This window comes from Lepidochelys kempii, chromosome 1 (genome assembly GCF_965140285.1).
Source record: "Lepidochelys kempii isolate rLepKem1 chromosome 1, rLepKem1.hap1, whole genome shotgun sequence".
In the NCBI taxonomy this organism is placed as follows: domain Eukaryota; kingdom Metazoa; phylum Chordata; order Testudines; family Cheloniidae; genus Lepidochelys; species Lepidochelys kempii.
Window position 1 is genome coordinate 242,020,478 of NC_136380.1, and position 17,988 is coordinate 242,038,465.

Sequence of the window (17,988 nt, forward strand, 5' to 3'; positions counted from 1 at the left end):
TTTCCACTGCTCGGATTGGCTGCCTGTGCTACAACAGCAACAGCTTTTCTCTTGGCTCTCCTCGGACAGGCTGGACTCTGTGGCCACTTCCCGGGAGCTGGTTCTATCACAACCTCTTCTGACACGTGATCACACAATGGACTGTGGGACCTATAAGTAACCTGTCCTCCTTTTGGATTCAGAACCCAATTCTACAGGCCCTTAAACAAAATTCCTATTGACTTGAATAAAAAGTATGGCAGGAGTGAGTACTGAAAATGGGCATTCTTCTGATCACATAAGTAGTTATTAATTAATTGAACTCTGAGAAGAAAGCCACACCCTGTTTATGAGAAGCTTTTTTTAAAGCTGACTAGTAAGACAATAGCAGGCATCAGGAGAGTCTAACAAGAAGTCTTAAGCTGTCTGCTTTTTTCTGTTGGTTGGTTAGTTAAAGAGCACAGATGCTTCTTTGGAGTTCAGGGAAAAGGGTTACACAGGATCCAGTGAAGTTTAGTTTTATAAGATTGAATTGAGGTAATAATGAAATTAATAGATTTGTGCAAACATCACTCAGCCAAAAGAAAAATGAGAAATCTCATACACCGCTCATGGAAGTTTCTCCTCAGGAAATCCTTGTAGCTCACTGTTCCCATCTAGCAAGTTAATGTGCCTGTAAATTTCATCTGACAGACAACACATTATAGCATCGGCATCACCAGAAAATGAAGAAATCAGACTGTGGAAAGTAACTACCAAACACCTTCAGAGTACTCAAAGTGTACCAAGGGAAACAGATTCACACAAGTATAATAAACCTAGACTTTGCTATCAGCTACCCACTGGAGTTTGTGGTGTTAATACCCTTGGTTTTCAGTCCAGAATCTCATTAAAAGTGCTTAAATCTGCTATTGGCTGCCCACAGGAGGCCCCTGTGGACCAGTCATCTCTAGTGTAAAATCAGGGATACATTTTGCTCACGATTTCAGTTTATAAACTGGTGTTTAAATGCTTCTCCCAGTGTCCATAAGCCCTAGTGAAATACAAATAACAAAGGTAATAATTTAAAGCAATATCAATCTAACAACAAAATGCAGTATTTCAAACTTTCAGTATAAGGCTGTAATTGCATTACATTGTGCAGTCACTTGTGGATCATTATTGCAACATTCCATGTAAAGAAGATTCCAGGGCCATCCTTAGGCATAAGCAGCATACCTAGCTGTTTAGCAAAAAGAAAAGGAGTACTTGTGGCACCTTAGAGACTAACCAATTTATTTGAGCATAAGCTTTCGTGAGCTACAGCTCACTTCATTGGATGCATGAAGTGAGCTGTAGCTCACGAAAGCTTATGCTCAAATAAATTGGTTAGTCTCTAAGGTGCCACAAGTACTCCTTTTTTTTTTTTTTTTTGCGAATACAGACTAACATGGCTGTTACACTGAAACCTAGCTGTTTAGGGCATCCGAAAATTTGGGGCACCCCTGGGTCTTAGTGTCCACCCTTCCCCACCTCTTCCTATCCCTGTTCTGACCCTTCCTACAGGCTCCCACAGCTAGCTGCTGCAGCCTGGTGAGTCTTCCTCTGGAGGGGATCTAGTACCTTAAAAGTGAAAAAGTCTTCCAGCCTGCCAGACCTATTAGCACAACATTTAAACTGTTAAAAGAATCATTCAGTGGTAATGAAGCCATTTAACAGGCATTTGCCAACCCCCAGGTATATACTGTCAGAATCTGAATTTACTGACAAAAACAGTTGTGCATTACTGTAATATTTACTCAGAACATGTTAATTTACAGGACCTTAGTTTAAAATTTGCTTTAAAAATATTTCATTAGTGTGTTGCTGAAGATTATAAAATCACATCTCTAAAAAATCCTTGCATAGATTTTTAGATGCACAAGCTGAGCATTCATCTTTAGCCTTAAATGCTTGGATCTTCAGACACATAGTTTTTTAAATAAATCCTTCAAAAGACCACCCTTATCTAAAATACACATTTTAATTTTAATGACTTTAGTCCAAAAAACTTGCTTCCAAAGTCTTTCTGTCCATCCCTTTCTCCCTTCACGCCCCTGTTGAAGAGAGCCCTTAAAGGGACAACACCCCTTTCCTGCCAGATCGCTGGACAAATGAGTTTCCCTTTCTTTACTTCTGACTATTTGATGAACTAGTTTTAAGAGCACCCTCCAGCAAAATCAGTACCTTAGTAAGATATAGAATCCTTCGTTATGCCTAAAATCTTTAGAAACATATTTTTTAAAGTTGGCAAAATTTTATAAACCTGTCTATTGTTATTGAGATCACACAAAGTAAATTAGTGTTCCCTTTTTCTAAAAGCAATGAACATTGATATGAACACACTAAACCTCTGTGACTGATTAATTTAAAATAATGTCTTTGTTTCGGTGAGTTAAATATGTAGTAATCTGGAATGATTACTTTATGAAGGCGGAGTACATTTAAAATATAAAATCAGCTTAAAAATACTGATTAAGAAAATGTAAAATAGAGAAGAGCTGCATCATGTATTCCATAATATTTAATGTTGTATTCAGCAGGACAGCTGACTTGCCCTTACTAACAAGTTTTTGCAAATAAATCTCTGACAAACTTCAGGGTATATAAAAAAACCTGTGACTGACATTTTTTATTCCCAAATGTAGTGCTTTTAATTAGGTACCTCCTGCATGTCCAGTCTTCACCATCTGGCATGCAGTGGAAAACATGCTCCATTTTCTTTCAAAAGAAATTGCAGAAGAGTGTTTTTTTCAAATGTCATTTGCTTCATTTGGGTTCAGGGATTTGGCTGGAAGGGGGTGAGCAGAGAAGGGGAGGGAAGAGAGGAGGGAGACAGTGGGGAGAGGGCAGAACCTGGGCAGAGTGGGGGGGCGGGGCCTTGGGCGGGGCAGGGGTGAAGTATGGGCAGGGCCACAGGCAGAAGAGGTCGGCTGGGGAGCTAGCCTCCCCAAGCGGCAGCTTCACCCACCACCCATGACAGCAGGTAAGAGCAGGTTGGCTCCCGCACACCCAGCTTGCGCTGCTGTCTCCTTAGGCAGGGGCTGTATTCACAAAGCCGAATACGCTGGCGCTGCACATTCTGCGTGAGGGAGAGGGTACGGGCGTCTCTGTGGGGAAGTGTGACTCTCCGCTGCCACGATTGCCTGCTTAAATACTAGTATGGCAATAAATTAGTAGCTATAGTAAGTATCCTAAAGCAATATTCTATTAAATGAGTACAAGTTTGGTGCTCTCATGGTAACAATATTACTTTACTGGTTGTGTAATTCAAATACTTGCCCTTTATTATAAAGGACTCAAGATGGTTGCCTCATCAGAATATAATCTTGTGTTAGACTAGGGATTATAATTCAAACAAAATGGCAAACAAACAAACTTCAAAGTTAAAGCTCCTAGAAGTGTTGTTGAGCAATGTAGGAAGTTCAGAGATTTCTAATTTATTTCATGCTTACAGAACTTGGGGGGGGGAAAGCCACTGATGTTTGACATCGTTGTTTCTGGATATAGAGAAAGAAGCAGCATTGGAGGTTTATAACACCTTCATTTTTGGGAAGAGGATGGGAGAAATAATCAGAGTGTTGTTTTTCAGAAATATGATGAATTGTGTATCCCAAAAACAAATATATAAAAGGGATCAGTTTTATCACTTGTATCTAATTAAAGGTGAGGCAATAAATTACTATTTAACATAGCTTAAACTTTAAATTAAATTTAGGATTTCAGAGAACTGACAGATTCTCTTATAAAGACCAGACTGCGTTGTGGCATTAATCTCAAGAAGGTATCATACCTGCAGAGTAAAACTAAAATTTCTGAAAAAAATAGAAGGAATAAAAAAAGAAGTGAGCAGCAAACTAAGGCCTTGTTTATATGGGAACATTTTTCAATATAACATAAGGTTTGAATTTAAATCGATACATCAGTATAACCTCTAATGCAGACACACTTATTCCAGTATTAGACTAAGAGTGCCTTTTTCAGTTCAGTTTATGTTACTTGGCAAAAGGCTTAAACTAAACCAAAAAAAGCCACACTTATACTGAAATAAGAGTGTCCACACCGGAGGTGAGGAGTTATACAGGTATAACTATATTAGTATAACTGGTAAAACTTTCCCACATAGATGAGCCCTTAGGCATCTGTTAAATGTACAGTGTCTGAAATAATTGTTCACCACACGATAACACTTAGAATTACGGCAACAGAACATTTGCAAAAATGTGCAAAGCAATAAATATGATCTCGATCAAACAACATGCCCTCATTTCCTGAAAGAATTCCTCAGAAATCCATGACAACTTGTGGTTATTGTAGTTAATCACACACAATACCTACAGCATCAGAGTTCTCAAAATCAATAGCACCAAAGTACAGAATCTTATTTTTCAGTTAGTTAAAACAGAATTTCTCAACAGATAGTGAAGTGGGCTGCTTTTGCATCAAAAAGCTCTGCCAAATTCCACCAGGGGGTAGTATTACACATACACTGATGCTAATAACTTACTGTGATGTTATATATCTTTTCTTTGAAATTTTTTCTAGTTTGAGAAAGAAATTGACTGGATCTAGTTTGATTCTGGGAGTTAAATTTTTAAATAACTATCCCAGATGGAATTAACTGGGCTGAGCACAGTTTTCTCCATGGGCCATTTGGTTCAAGGCGGATCTCTCGAGGCACCTAGATAGACGTATGAGTAGTGCTGGGCAGGAGCCAGTGGTTGTGGTACATGTAGGTACCAATGACATAGGGAAGGGTAGGAGAGACGTCCTGGAGACCAAATTTAGGCTGCTAGGAAAGAGACTGAAATCCAGGATCTCTATGGTGGCATTCTCAGAAATGCTTCCAATTCCACGCGCAGGGCCAGGTAGGCAGGCAGAGCTTCAGAGTCTCAATGCGTGGAAGAGACAATGGTGTAGAGAGGAGGAGTTTAGATTTATTAGGAACTGAGGAAACTTTTGGGATAGGGGAAGCCTATACAGGAAGGATGGCCTCCACCTAAACCAAAGTGGATCCAGACTGCTGGCACTTAACATTAAAAAGGTTGCAGAGCAGTTTTTAAACTAAGAGATGGGGGAAAGTTGATTGCTGCAGAGGCGCACATGGATCGGACAGAGATTTCTCTTAGAGGAGAGTCTATTGATAGAAATTCTCTAGGTTTTAGTCAGGAGGAGAGGATGGAAGAGGATAAAAAATGGGCCAGATCAGACGAGAAACATTCATATCAAGAATTTGACACAAATTAGGGCAGACAAATAAACAGTTACAAGTTTTTAAAGTGCTTGTACACTTGCTAGAAGTCTAAATAATAAGATGGGTGAACTAGAGTGCCTCGTGTTAAAGGGGGATATTGATATAATAGGCATCACAGAAACCTGGTGGAGTGAGGACAATCAATGGGACACAATCATTCTGGGGTACAAAATATATCGGAAGGACAGAACAGGTTGTGCGGGAGGGGTGTGACACAATATGTGAAAGAAAATGTAGAATCAAATGAAATAAAAATCTTAAATGAATCCACATGTTCCATAGAATCTCTATGGATAGTAATTCCATGCTCTAATAAGAATATAACAGTAGGGATCTATTATCAACTACCTGACCAGGACAGTGATAGTGACGATGAAATGCTAAGGGAGATTAGAGAGGCTATGAAAATAAAGAACTCAATAATAGTGGGGAATTTCAATTATCCCCACATTGACTGGATACACGTCACTTCAGGACAAAATGCAGAGACAAAATTTCTCAATACTTTAAATGACTGCTTCTTGGAGCAGCTGATACAGGAATCCACAAGGGGAGAGGCAACTCTCGATCTAGTCCTGAGTGGAGCGCAGGATCTGGTCCAAGAGGTAACTATAACAGGACCGCTTGGAAATAGTGACCATAATATAATAACATTTAGCATTGCTGGGGTGGGAAGAACACCTCAACAGCCCAGTGCTGTGGCATTTAATTTCAGAAAGGAAAACTATGCAAAAATGAGGAGGTTAGTTAAACAGAAATTAAAAGGCACAGTGACTAGAGTGAAATCCCTGCAAGCTGCATGGACACTTTTCAAAGACACCATAATAAAGGCTCAACATAAATGTATACCCCAAATTAAAAAACACAGTAAAAGAACTAAAAAAGAGCCACCGTGGCATAACAACCATGTAAAAGAAGCAGTGAGAGATAAAAAGGCATCTTTTAAAAAGTGGAAGTCAAATCCTAGTGAGGTAAGTAGGAAGGACCATAAACACTGTCAAATTAAATGTAAAAATGTAATAAGAAAAGCCAAAAAGTAGTTTGAAGAACAGCTAGCCAAAAACTCAACATGTAATAACAAAATGTTTTTTAAGTACATCAGAAGCAGGAAGCCTGCTAAACAACTAGTGGGGCCCCTGGACAATCGAGATACAAAAGAAACACTTTTCAGAGTAACAGCCGTGTTAGTCTGTATTCGCAAAAAGAAAAGGAGTACTTGTGGCACCTTAGAGACTAACCAATTTATTAGAGCATAAGCTTTCGTGAGCTACAGCTCACTTCCTCAGATGCATATCGTGGAAACTGCAGCAGGCTTTATATATACACAGAGAATATGAAACAATACCTACTCCCACCCCACTGTCCTGCTGGTAATAGCTTATCTAAAGTGATCATCAGGTGGGCCATTTCCAGCACAAATCCAGGTTTTCTCACTCTCCACCCCCCCACACAAATTCACTCTCCTGCTGGTGATAGCCCATCCAGGGGACACCATCACAGGGCCTAATAACATCAGCCACACTATCAGAGGCTCGTTCACCTGCACATCCACCAATGTGATATATGCCATCATGTGCCAGCAATGCCCCTCTGCCATATACATTGGTCAAACTGGACAGTCTCTACGTAAAAGAATAAATGGACACAAATCAGATGTCAAGAATTATAACATTCATAAACCAGTCGGAGAACCCTTCAATCTCTCTGGTCACGCAATCACAGACATGAAGGTCGCTATCTTAAAACAAAAAAACTTCAAATCCAGACTCCAGCGAGAAACTGCTGAATTGGAATTCATTTGCAAATTGGATACTATTAATTTAGGCTTAAATAGAGACTGGGAGTGGCTAAGTCATTATGCAAGGTAGCCTGTTTCCTCTTGTTTTTTCCTACCCCCCCCCCCAGATGTTCTGGTTTAACTTGGATTTAAACTTGAAGAGTGGTCAGTTTGGATGAGCTATTACCAGCAGGAGAGTGAATTTGTGTGTGTATGGGGGTGGGGGGGATGTGAGAAAACCTGGATTTGTGCAGGAAATAGCCCAACTTGATTGTCATGCACATTGTGTAAAGAGTTGTCACTTTGGATGGGCTATCACCAGCAGGAGAGTGAATTTGTGGGGGGGGGGTGGAGAGTGAGAAAACCTGGATTTGTGCTGGAAATGGCCCACCTGATGATCACTTTAGATAAGCTATTACCAGCAGGACAGTGGGGTGGGAGTAGGTATTGTTTCATATTCTCTGTGTATATATAAAGCCTGCTGCAGTTTCCACGATATGCATCTGAGGAAGTGAGCTGTAGCTCACGAAAGCTTATGCTCTAATAAATTGGTTAGTCTCTAAGGTGCCACAAGTACTCCTTTTCTTTTTTTAAAAGAAACACTTAAAGACGATAAAGTCATCGCAGAGAAACTAAATGAATTCTTTGCTTCAGTCTTCACGGCTGAGGATGTTAGGGAGATTCCCAAACCTGAGCCGTTTTTTGTAGGCGACAAATCTGAGGAATTGTCACAGATTGAAGTGTCACTAGAGGAGGTTTTGGAATTAATTGAGAAACTTAACAGTAACAAGTCACCGTGACCAGATGGCATTCACCCAAGAGTTCTGAAAGAACTCAAATGTGAAATTGTGGAACTATTAACTATGGTTTGTAACCTGTCCTTTAAATCAGCTACTGTACCCAAGGACTGGAAGATAGCTAATGTACTGCCAATATTTAAGAGCGGCTCTAGAGGTGATCCTGGCAATTACAGACCAGTAAGTCTAACGTCAGTAGCGCGCAAATTAGTTGAAACAATAGTAAAGAATAAAATTGTCAGACACATAGAAGAACATAAATTGTTGTGCAAAAGTCAACATGGTTTCTGTAAAGGGAGATCATGTCTTACTAATCTATTAGAGTTCTTTGCGGGGGTCAACAAACATGTGGACATAGTATACTTAGATTTCCAGAAAGCCTATGACAAGGTCCCTCACCAAAGGCTCTTAAGTAAATTAAGTTGCCATGGAATAAGAGGGAAGATCCTTTCATGGATTGAGAACTGGTTAAAAGACAGGGAACAAAGGGTAGGAATAAATGGTAAATTTTCAGAGTGGAGAGGAGTAACTAGTGGTGTTCCCCAAGGGTCAGTCCTAGGACCAGTCCTATTCAACTTATTCATAAATGATCTGGAGAAAGGGGTAAACAGTGAGGTGGCAAAGTTTGCAGATGATACTAAACTGCTCAAGATAGTTAAGACCAAAGCAGACTGTGAGGAACTTCAAAGAGATCTCACAAAACTAAGTGATTGGGCAACAAAATGGCAAAAAAAATTTAATGTGGATAAATGTAAAGTAATGCACATTGGAAAAAATAACCCCAACTATACATACAATATGATGGGGATGAATTTAGCTACCACTAATCAGGAGAAAGATCTTGGAGTCATCATGGATAGTTCTCTGAAGATGTCCATGCAGTGTGCAGCGGCAGTCAAAAAAGCAAACGGGATGTTAGGAATCATTAAAAAAGAGATAGAGAATAAGACAGAGAATATCTTATTGCCCTTATATAAATCCATGGTATGCCCACATCTTGAATACTGCATACAGATGTAGTCCCCTCATCTCAAAAAAGATATACTGGCATTAGAAAAGGTTCAGAAAAGGGCAACGAAAATGATTAGGGGTTTGGAACGGGTCTCATATGAGGAGAGATTAAAGAGGCTAGGATTTTTCATCTTGGAAAAGAGGAGACTAAGGGAGGATATGATAGAGCAGGCGTCTCAAACACGCGGCCCGCGGGGTTATTTTCTGCGGCCCGCCAGCTCCCTGCGGCCCCCCTCTCACCCCCCCAGCATTTACCTAGAGCGGCTTCGGCCCAGTGCGCACTGAGAGCAGGGCAAGCTCCTTCCCTGCCTACCTGCCTGCCCTGCCCCCGCGCCACTCCGGGAAGCAGCTAGGACCTGGGGCGGGAGGGGGTGCCACAGGGGTCTGTGTGTTGCCCTGGCTGCTCCTCCAGGTACCTCCCCCGAAGCTCCCATTGGCCGCGGTTCCCCACTTTGGGGGAGGTACCTAGAGGAGCGGCCAGGGCAACACACAGACCCCTGTGGCCTCCCACCCCCGCAGGTCCCGGCTGCTTCACGGAGCGCCGCGGCAGCAGGGCAGGCAGACAGGGAGCCTGATCTGCCCCTGGTGCGCGCCGGGCCAGACCCGCCACCCAAACCCCTCCTGCAGCCGAACCCCCTGCTCTGAGCCCCCTGCTGCACCCCACACTCCTCCTGCACCCCAACCCCCTGCCCTAAGCCCCCTGCTGCAACCTCCTGCACCCCAACCCCCTGCCCTGAGCCCCCTGACACACCCCACACCCCTCCTGCACCCCGACCCCCTGCTTCACCCTGCACCCTGACCCCCTGCTCTGAGCCCCCTGATGTACCCTGCACCCCTCCTGCACCCTCTGGGGGCAGGGAGGGGGCAGAGTTGGGGTGGGGATTTCAAGGAAGGGGTTGGAATGGGGGCAGAGAAGGGGTGGGAAGAGGTGGGGCTGGGGCGGGGCCTTACGGAAAGGGTGGAGTGGCGGCGGGGCAGCAGCTGGGTGGTCAGTGGTGCGGCCCTCGGGCCAGTGTACTAGTCCTTATGTGGCCCTTGTGGTCATTTGAGTTTGAGACCCCTGTGATAGAGGTATATAAAATCATGAGTGGTGTGGAGAAAATGAATAAGGAAAAGTTATTTACGTGTTCCCATAATATAAGAACTAGGGGCCACCAAATGAAATTAATAGGTAGCAGGTTTAAAACAAATAAAAGGAAATTCTTCTTCACTCAGCGCACAGTCAACCTGTGGAACTCCTTGCTCGAGGAGGTTGTGAAGGCTAGGACTATAACAGGGTTTAAAAGAGAACTGGATAAATTCATGGAGGTTAAGTCAATTAATGGCTATTAGCCAGGATGGGTAAGGAATGGTGTCCCTAGCCTCTGTTTGTCAGAAGGTAGAGCTGGATGGCAGGAGAGAGATCATTTGATCATTACCTGTTAGGTTCACTCCCTCTGGGGCACCTGGCATTGGCCACTGTCGGTAGACAGGATACTGGGCTGGATGGACCTTTGGTCTGACACAGTATGGCCATTCCTATGTTCTTAGATACTGAGTCTAAATGACCTGCTCTTTGAGGTGGGGGCTTGCTTAACTCCACCCAAGATATAAGGGGGGCTGGAGTAACTCACTACACAGAGGCACTTTGAATCTGAGACAGAGAGAACTGAGGTGTGGACTAAGCAACCCGGAAGGAGAAACGTTAGAAGCAGTCACACCTGGGGAGAAAGCTTAGGTTGAACGCTGTTATTAGCTAAATTTCAAAATGAAAGGCCATTGCTAAACAAAAAGTTGAAACATTTTGTTCATTTCATTTGTTTCAAAATGTTTTCTTTCTGAAATGTTGAAATGAAACGTGGTACCATTTCCAATTTTTTTGTTTGTTTGTTTTCGGCCAAAACTATGCACTGAATTCTACCCAAATTTGCAAATAGTTTTGCTTCCTCAGTAAAGGTATTTTCTGTGAATTTACTATTTGCCAAAAAGAATTCACCCAGCTCTACATAAGAGTAGCTGCTATTGTATCTGGTTGAGGGAGGTTGTGGAATCCCTGTCAACGGAGATTTTTAAAGATAGTCTAAACAAACATGTGTCAGGGATGGTTGGATATATGTGGTCCAGCCCCACTCAGTGCAGGGGGCTGGATTAGATAATCTCTTGAGGTCTCTTCAAGCCCTACATTTCTATGATTCTATATTTCACAATTATGTGCTTTATAAAATTATGAAATTTTCAAAGCTAAAAAAACACTTTGCTTCATAAACAAATTCCAGTAAAATCAAGCTAACTTGATTTGGGAGAGCAGTTATAGATTGTTCACTTAGTGAATTAGTAAGTGAGCAAACAAGCACATTTAAAGAATTAAAGATTTTTGTTATGAAATCTTTGCTGAGAAGTGCTTAGTATTTTTTGTAGAGAATTGAGAATTCACAAGGTTCTGTACCTACAAGATTTTTTTTTAAACACAGGCCAGGTCTACCCTATAGACCTATATTGGTATAACTACGTCACTTAGGGGTGTGAAAAATCCACACCCCTGAGCAACATACTTATATTGACCTCATCCACTGTGTAGATAGCTCTATGTTGCCCAGAGAGCTTTCCTGCCGACATAGCTACTACCTTTCGGGGAGGTGGATTAACTAGGCTAACAGAAGAAGGTATCCCATTAGTGTAGTAGTGTCTTCACTAAAGAACTACAGCAGCACAAGACAAGCCCATAGTGTTATGTTGTAAGATGTTAATGGCTGCCATCAAGCAGGCCTTTGTTCTCTAGAGGTCACAAAACTGGTCAAAACTGGTGGGTGTGTACTTTTGTTTCAGGCTAAATAGCAGGAGCAATTAATCCCCTTAATGTAGTGAGATAGTTGTAAATAATAGAAGATATTGCCCAAGGTAATGGATCATGTGGCAAGGCCTCATCCAACGCCAAGATGTGTGGGCTCAGGGGTTCCCTGATTGCAGACACCAGGAGTAAGGGATTGTTTGGCAAGCTGTGTGTGTAAAAGAGGCAAGAAGCCAGGAGAAAACCCATAGAAAGCAAAAAGAAAACCATCAGAAAAGAAAAAAAGCAGTTGTGAATGTGGTCCTGACAGGGAGCAGAGAGACACAGCTCCTTGGACATGGAATGCACTGGAAAGGCAGGCTTGGGGATTTTTGAGCAAGGAAACTGCCTGCAGTTGTTTGTTTCCTCTGTGTGCAGGAAAGCAGGACTCTGTAGATTCTTTGTAAATAAACAGGATTGCATCAAGGAATATACCTGACTCCTATAATCAATTTCTCCTCCTAATGGAAACAAACCTGGAATGCTCTAAATATTGATTAGCCACTCAGTCAGACCAAATGGGCAACAACAGAAACAATCTTACCAACTTCTGCTTTTATTCATTCCCAGAATTCAAAAGGTATATAAACAATAATTTGTATTAAACAGTAACTGTGATTAAAATGTTGTACAATAACAGACTCAGACCTACACTGGAATGCCAAATTGTAACCATGAGTGAATGTTTACAATCTGAAAGAACAATCCGTTTCAAACCAATTTCTACATTATATTCTGTCTCTTTTGGAGTTAGGTTGACTAGATTTTTGCAATACAAAATAGGAAAACCTTTTTCAATATTATCAGTAGTATGGGTACCAAAAGGCCTGGACAGCTACAGAAGTCAGGTTGAGAGAGCTTAATTCTCCCAGGCCTCAGTGACAAATTGGGGGCCTTGTCAGTGTGTGACATCTGCAGCAGGTGCTAGATGTATTTGCCACTAATGGCCATAAGAAGGATTGGCACACCAGAGAGGATTCAGTGAGGGGAGGGGCGGTCTTGTTACTAGGGAATCCAGGAGGGTTTAAACAGCAGAAAGAATTGAGTACATCTGCTTGTCACTTGGGCAGCAAGGAATGCCTAACTGTCACCCTTCCTACTCACTGGTTTTCTTCCCATCTTCCTCCTGAAGTTTCCAGACCACAGCATTTCTTTCCCTAGTCTATGAAACACTATACCTTACTTACTTTGGACTGATGTTAGGGCACTGGACTGCTTACCTTTGGAGGAAAATATATTGTCCAGCTGTTTCTAATCATGGTGCCTCACCACTGATGAGCTTCACTTGTGTTATTTCATAGCTGATTCAGATGAGTAAGTAGGTCCATAGATGTATGCTGGCAAATATGAGCACACATAGCCATGGGTGTATACCCACCCATGTGTGTATGTCCAAACATATATATACATGCCCATTCAAATGTGTATGTGTGTCTATGCTACAGACATGTATGGCTTCGTATGCTCTCTCATGGGTACTTTTGTGTGTTGATTCTTTGGTGTGTCTGTATACTCAGAGGTATGAGTGTACATGCCCATATACATCTATGCCTATGTGTGCCCTAGGGCATGCGTGTATTTCTGTGCATATGTGTGTCTGTATCTATATATGTTATGGGCACATATGTATGTATATGTGCCTATGTTTCTAACTCCGGATTGCCCAGTCTCAACATTTCATTAAAACAACTAGGAGTCTGGTGGCACCTTAAAGACTAACAGATTTATTTGGGCATAAGCTTTTCGTGGGTAAAAACCCCACTTCGTCAGATGCATGGAGTGAGCATTACAGAAACAGGCATAAACATATTTTGGCACGTGAAGAGAAGGGAATTACCTTACAAGTGGAGAACCAATGTTGAAGGCCAATTAGGTCAGGGTGGATGTGATCCACTCCCAATAATTGATGAGGAGGGTCAATATCAAGAGAGGGAAAATTGCTTTTTGGGTGAGCCAACCACTCCCAGTCCCTATTCAAGCCTAAATTGATGGTGTTAAGTTTGCAAATGAATTATCAATGCTTTTCTTGAATCCCCAGCAGCTGGAATCAAGTGATTTTTCAGAGACTCTCAACTTGCATTTAAAAACATAAAACAAAAACCCTAAGTCTGTAGTCCTCCAGGTTATGGAGTAAATCTGTTAAACGTGAACCCTAAAGACTCCACCACCAGGAAACAAATAAAAATAATCTAAAAATTATTATTGTTGAGCCATTTTTATGATTTTGGGAGGCCTGGCTAATGGTTTGGGGACAATGGAGGTTGGCAATACCAGTCTCTGTACACTGCTGGGCACATGTGCCGGTGCCTGCATGTACATGCCCTCCCAGGGTGCCCCTCAGAAGAGTCTGGATTTCGCGCGGGGGCTGTGCGAGGCCGGTCGTTACAGGGTCAGGTCCCTGCAGGCCCCGCCCTCTGGGTTACGCACAGAGAGCCCGGCCAGGCCCTTGGGGAGTTTATCTTGTTGCTCATGGCAACAATCCTGAGCAATGTGAGCTCGGCGCGCGACTACCGCGTCTGGTTTCTGTCGAAGGGCTCGATCTTGTTCTCGGCTTTAGATTAATCATGCCCAGCCAGCGCGCCGTGAGTGTTGTTGTTGGAGGCAAAATGGCGGCGGCGGTGGCCGGGGCCGCCCTTCTGGGCAAGGGGCTGGACATCAGCCTGGCGGCGCTGCAGCGCCACGACCCCTACATCAGCAGCATCGTGGACGTGGCCAGCCAGGTGGCGCTCTACACCTTCGGGCACCGCGCCAACGAGTGGGTGCGTGAGATGAGACCCTCCCCCCGCCCAGGGCCGGGAGCCCCCCATGCCCGGGGGTAGGGCAGGCAGCGGGGAGACCCACTGACTCTCTCTCTCACACACACGGGGGGGGGGGCTAGGAGTGGGGAGGGAGCTGGGAGACCCCTCCCCCACACATATACAGGTTCGGGGAGAGTAGGCAGTGGGGACACACACACCCCGACATGGGGAGGGCACGAAGCGGGAAGACACCCCCTACAGACACACACTTGGGGAGTGAGGGAGCTGGGAGGGAAAGGAGAGGGATCGTGGCTGAAAGTCTTGGGGGTGTATTTCTTTTCTTTAACTTATAAAATATGCTCAGTTATAAAGGTCCACGTCCACTGTGAAACCCGAAAGGGAAAAATAACCGTTTCTGGTTCTCACCTGCACAAATTCTGAAACTAAGCACCAGTCAAAAGCTGGTGAGAGGATCGCTGGGAGAAAGAAGAGGTGGTCGTCCCGTCCCCCGCCCCCACCCGTCCCCCATGCTGGCTTGATGAACTTTAAATTCATAGGGGTGCCTATTAAACAATGTGTGCTAAAGCAGGTAACAAGTCCTTGCCTTGAAGAGCATATAGTCTATATGTATATAGTGTACGAATACAATACAGTGTTCTATGGAAAGTGCATTGTAGCTGGAACGCTCTATGGAATAGTGTGTGTGTGTTACCAATAATGGGGTACCAATGGTCAAGAAGCAGCAAATACAACAAATCTTCATAATAAGAATACTGTTTATAGAAGCCCTGATCTAGTAAAGGATTTAAGTATGTGCTTAACATGCTGAAGTTTGTGGGACTTCTCATGCAATTAAAGTTAAGTACATACTTAAGATCTTGTCTGCACGTGGGGTAGTGTGCTCTATGGGGGTGTTGTGTGAGTTCTAAAGCTCACGAATGTGTTGAGTGTTTCTTGGTTCATGTAGACCCTCTGCGCACTAAAGATTCCCTAGTGCACTTTGACATTGTGCTGTTTCACACCAACAGGGCCTACATGGACCAAGTAATTAGGGTGACCAGATAGCAAGGGTGAAAAATCAGGAGAGGAGGTGGGGGGGAGGGGTAATAGGAGCCTACATAAGAAAAAACCTCAAATATTGGGACTGTCCCTATAAAATTTCGACATTTGGTCACCCTACAAGTAATGCACAACAGGTTAGTGGGCTTTAGAACTCAGACCCCCTTAAAGCACATGAGCTACAGCATAGACAAGCCTTAAGTTATTTGATAGATCAGGGCCACAGCAAGGAACCATACACATTGAACCAACTTCCTTTCTCTCCTGAGTCTCTTCCAGTTCATTGCACTGTCTAGTGGATTCATTTGAAAGCAAATACAATATAGTTTCAATTGTTATCCTCTCATTTTCATATGTTAAAACTTCATAAAATTCTCCATTTGTTTAAAAATTTCCACAATTGGTCTCTTCCCAAAAGTTATTTATTTGGGGAAAATTGACAGAAATCTTGTCAGCTGTTTTTGGAAGTTGTATGCAATGAAAAAATACAGCCTAAGCCTCTGTGTGTTTATAATTTAGAAAAAAAAAAAAAGGCCAGATTTGTTTTTGGAGAAGAAACTCAAATATGGCTGAACTTTGAAACTTGGCATCAAGCTAATCTTTGGTGAGGAGAAATGTCCATGATAAAATTTAAAAAAAAGTAGTTGGAAATTTCAACCTTTAATCTAAAAATTCTGAACATTTGAAAATTGCACTGTGGACGTATCTAATGCAAAATGGACACTCATAGAGAGATGGACCATTAATAAGGGCTTTTCCTCCTCAGAAAAGCACTCATTTCAATGCACGTAATAGCTACTGATTGGTGCCTCCTAGTTAACCCAGTGCACACTCTGTTAAAGAACTGGACTGGTGTATGTCGTTGACAAGCTGAAATGAACAAGCTTTCTCTGCATTTCTTTTCTTTCTCCTTTCCTTCCTCTATCTTAAATTTTGTCTATTTTCTTCATTCATATATTAAGGACTTTTAGCCAAAAGAAAGCAGATACTACCTAAACCATTTAAGAAAGAGAAAATTAAATAAATAATGTTAATGCAGCATTAAGGTTATCTAGTCAGAAATGATAAAAAGACAGTAAATGCAAAAGTTAAACGATTTCCAGAAAAACTAACTCAGCTGCATTGCACATATGTAGTGTTTTGTAGTCCTGCTTTTCTTTTAAAATCTGTTCCTTAAAATATTATACACACATAAAACATATAAGATATATAACTGGGAATCTTAACTCGTGCATTTCCTGTCTCTTTGTTGTTTTAATTGTGCAACCTTAACATTATACGCTGTAGCGCTTTATGTCTAAACTCTGATCCTGCAATCTCCTCTGTGTAAGTATGCCTGTACAGGCTTCTGTTGTCTTCAGTGGCACTCTGCAGTGGTGATTGAATGGGCAGACCCTGATAACAATCAGATTATAGGACTGGAATCTTATTTAAATAGACAATTTTGAGTAAGTCACCCCTCAAACATAAATGTTATGGATATTTATTTTTTTAAGAAAGTCCTTCGAAACCTAATAGCAGTTTAATTCAGTATTACCCTGCGGTGTGAGAGAGAGAGAGAGAGGAAAGGGAAAAAACCCACAAATGCAATGTGCTGATACATGAGGATAAGAAAGTTAAATTGATACTAGGAGGAGGTGAAGCTTACCAATCCATTTTCAAAGTCCACACTGAGTTACGGGCAAAAAATAAATATTGACAATTATATCCGATTTTAAGAAATATAAGACATTAGTAATACAGATGATATTTTAAAAAAAAAAGATTATCTTGAGTGACCCATTAATATTTTGTCAGACTGAATATGCTTGGGTCAAAGTGTGATAATGATTTTCATCTAACCCCTGTGCATACAACAAATAGAGCTGTGTATGGAAAACTTACTTAAAGTTTTTTCCCCAAATCCATTTTTAACACTCCTGATTAGCTAATGCTGATGGGGTTAAACAGTGATCAAAACTGGTTTAGGGGAACTATGTTTAGGCATGATTTTCAAATGTAACTCTATCTTTGTGTGGACAGATTTTATGCAGTATCTTTCATCTAGAAGGATCCCAAAGAGCTTGTCTCCAAAATTTTTGTCCCTGGACCAGAAAAACTTACATATTTTAAGTAAGTGGGATATTATGTGTCAAATGGAATGCAGATGCATAAATGTACTGGCGCTTTCTGACATCCAGTAGATCAGGTAGAGACGCTGATGTTTCTTTATTAAAATGACAACTCATCAATTATCTTGGCTGACAGGATATCAGGAGAAAAAATTAGATAAAAAGACAACTGTGAGTTTTTTTTCTTTTAAAAAAAAATGGAACTAAAAAGAAAAAAATACAGAGCTGATGGTTTTCGTGTCTTACCGTAAGACCTGATTCAGCTGAAGGATGAAGGGGAACTATGGTAGTTGTAATCTCTTACTAGCAAATCCCTGAAACTTGGTTTAATTATTTCCTCATTTCAGTCAGAGATATGTAACTGTGATGGTCTTTGGTAAAAGGAAGATAGTGGTGGCTTATTTATGGTTAACAAAGTAATAGTTCCTGTGCTTCCTA

The 17,988-nt window shown here is 41.9% G+C and overlaps 2 protein-coding genes across 5 annotated transcripts in view; one reads left to right on the forward strand and one right to left on the reverse strand.

Moving 5' to 3' along the window:
- Positions 1-17,988, reverse strand: part of CACNA1C (calcium voltage-gated channel subunit alpha1 C) — a 704,641-nt gene that overhangs the window by 665,576 nt on the left and 21,077 nt on the right. The gene's annotated exons all lie outside the window — the stretch shown is intronic.
- The window catches only part of DCP1B (decapping mRNA 1B), a 63,951-nt gene continuing 60,158 nt past the window's right edge, over positions 14,196-17,988 (forward strand). Inside the window, exon 1 of one of the 4 annotated variants that reach the window (XM_073320082.1) lies at positions 14,196-14,401. In XM_073320082.1, coding sequence (XP_073176183.1) covers positions 14,207-14,401 — 195 coding nt within the window. In that variant the 5' untranslated portion in view covers positions 14,196-14,206. Of the gene's footprint in view, positions 14,402-15,851; positions 17,552-17,988 lie in introns of those variants that run through there. The other 3 variants (XM_073320100.1, XM_073320109.2, XM_073320091.2) reach the window with 3 other exon arrangements.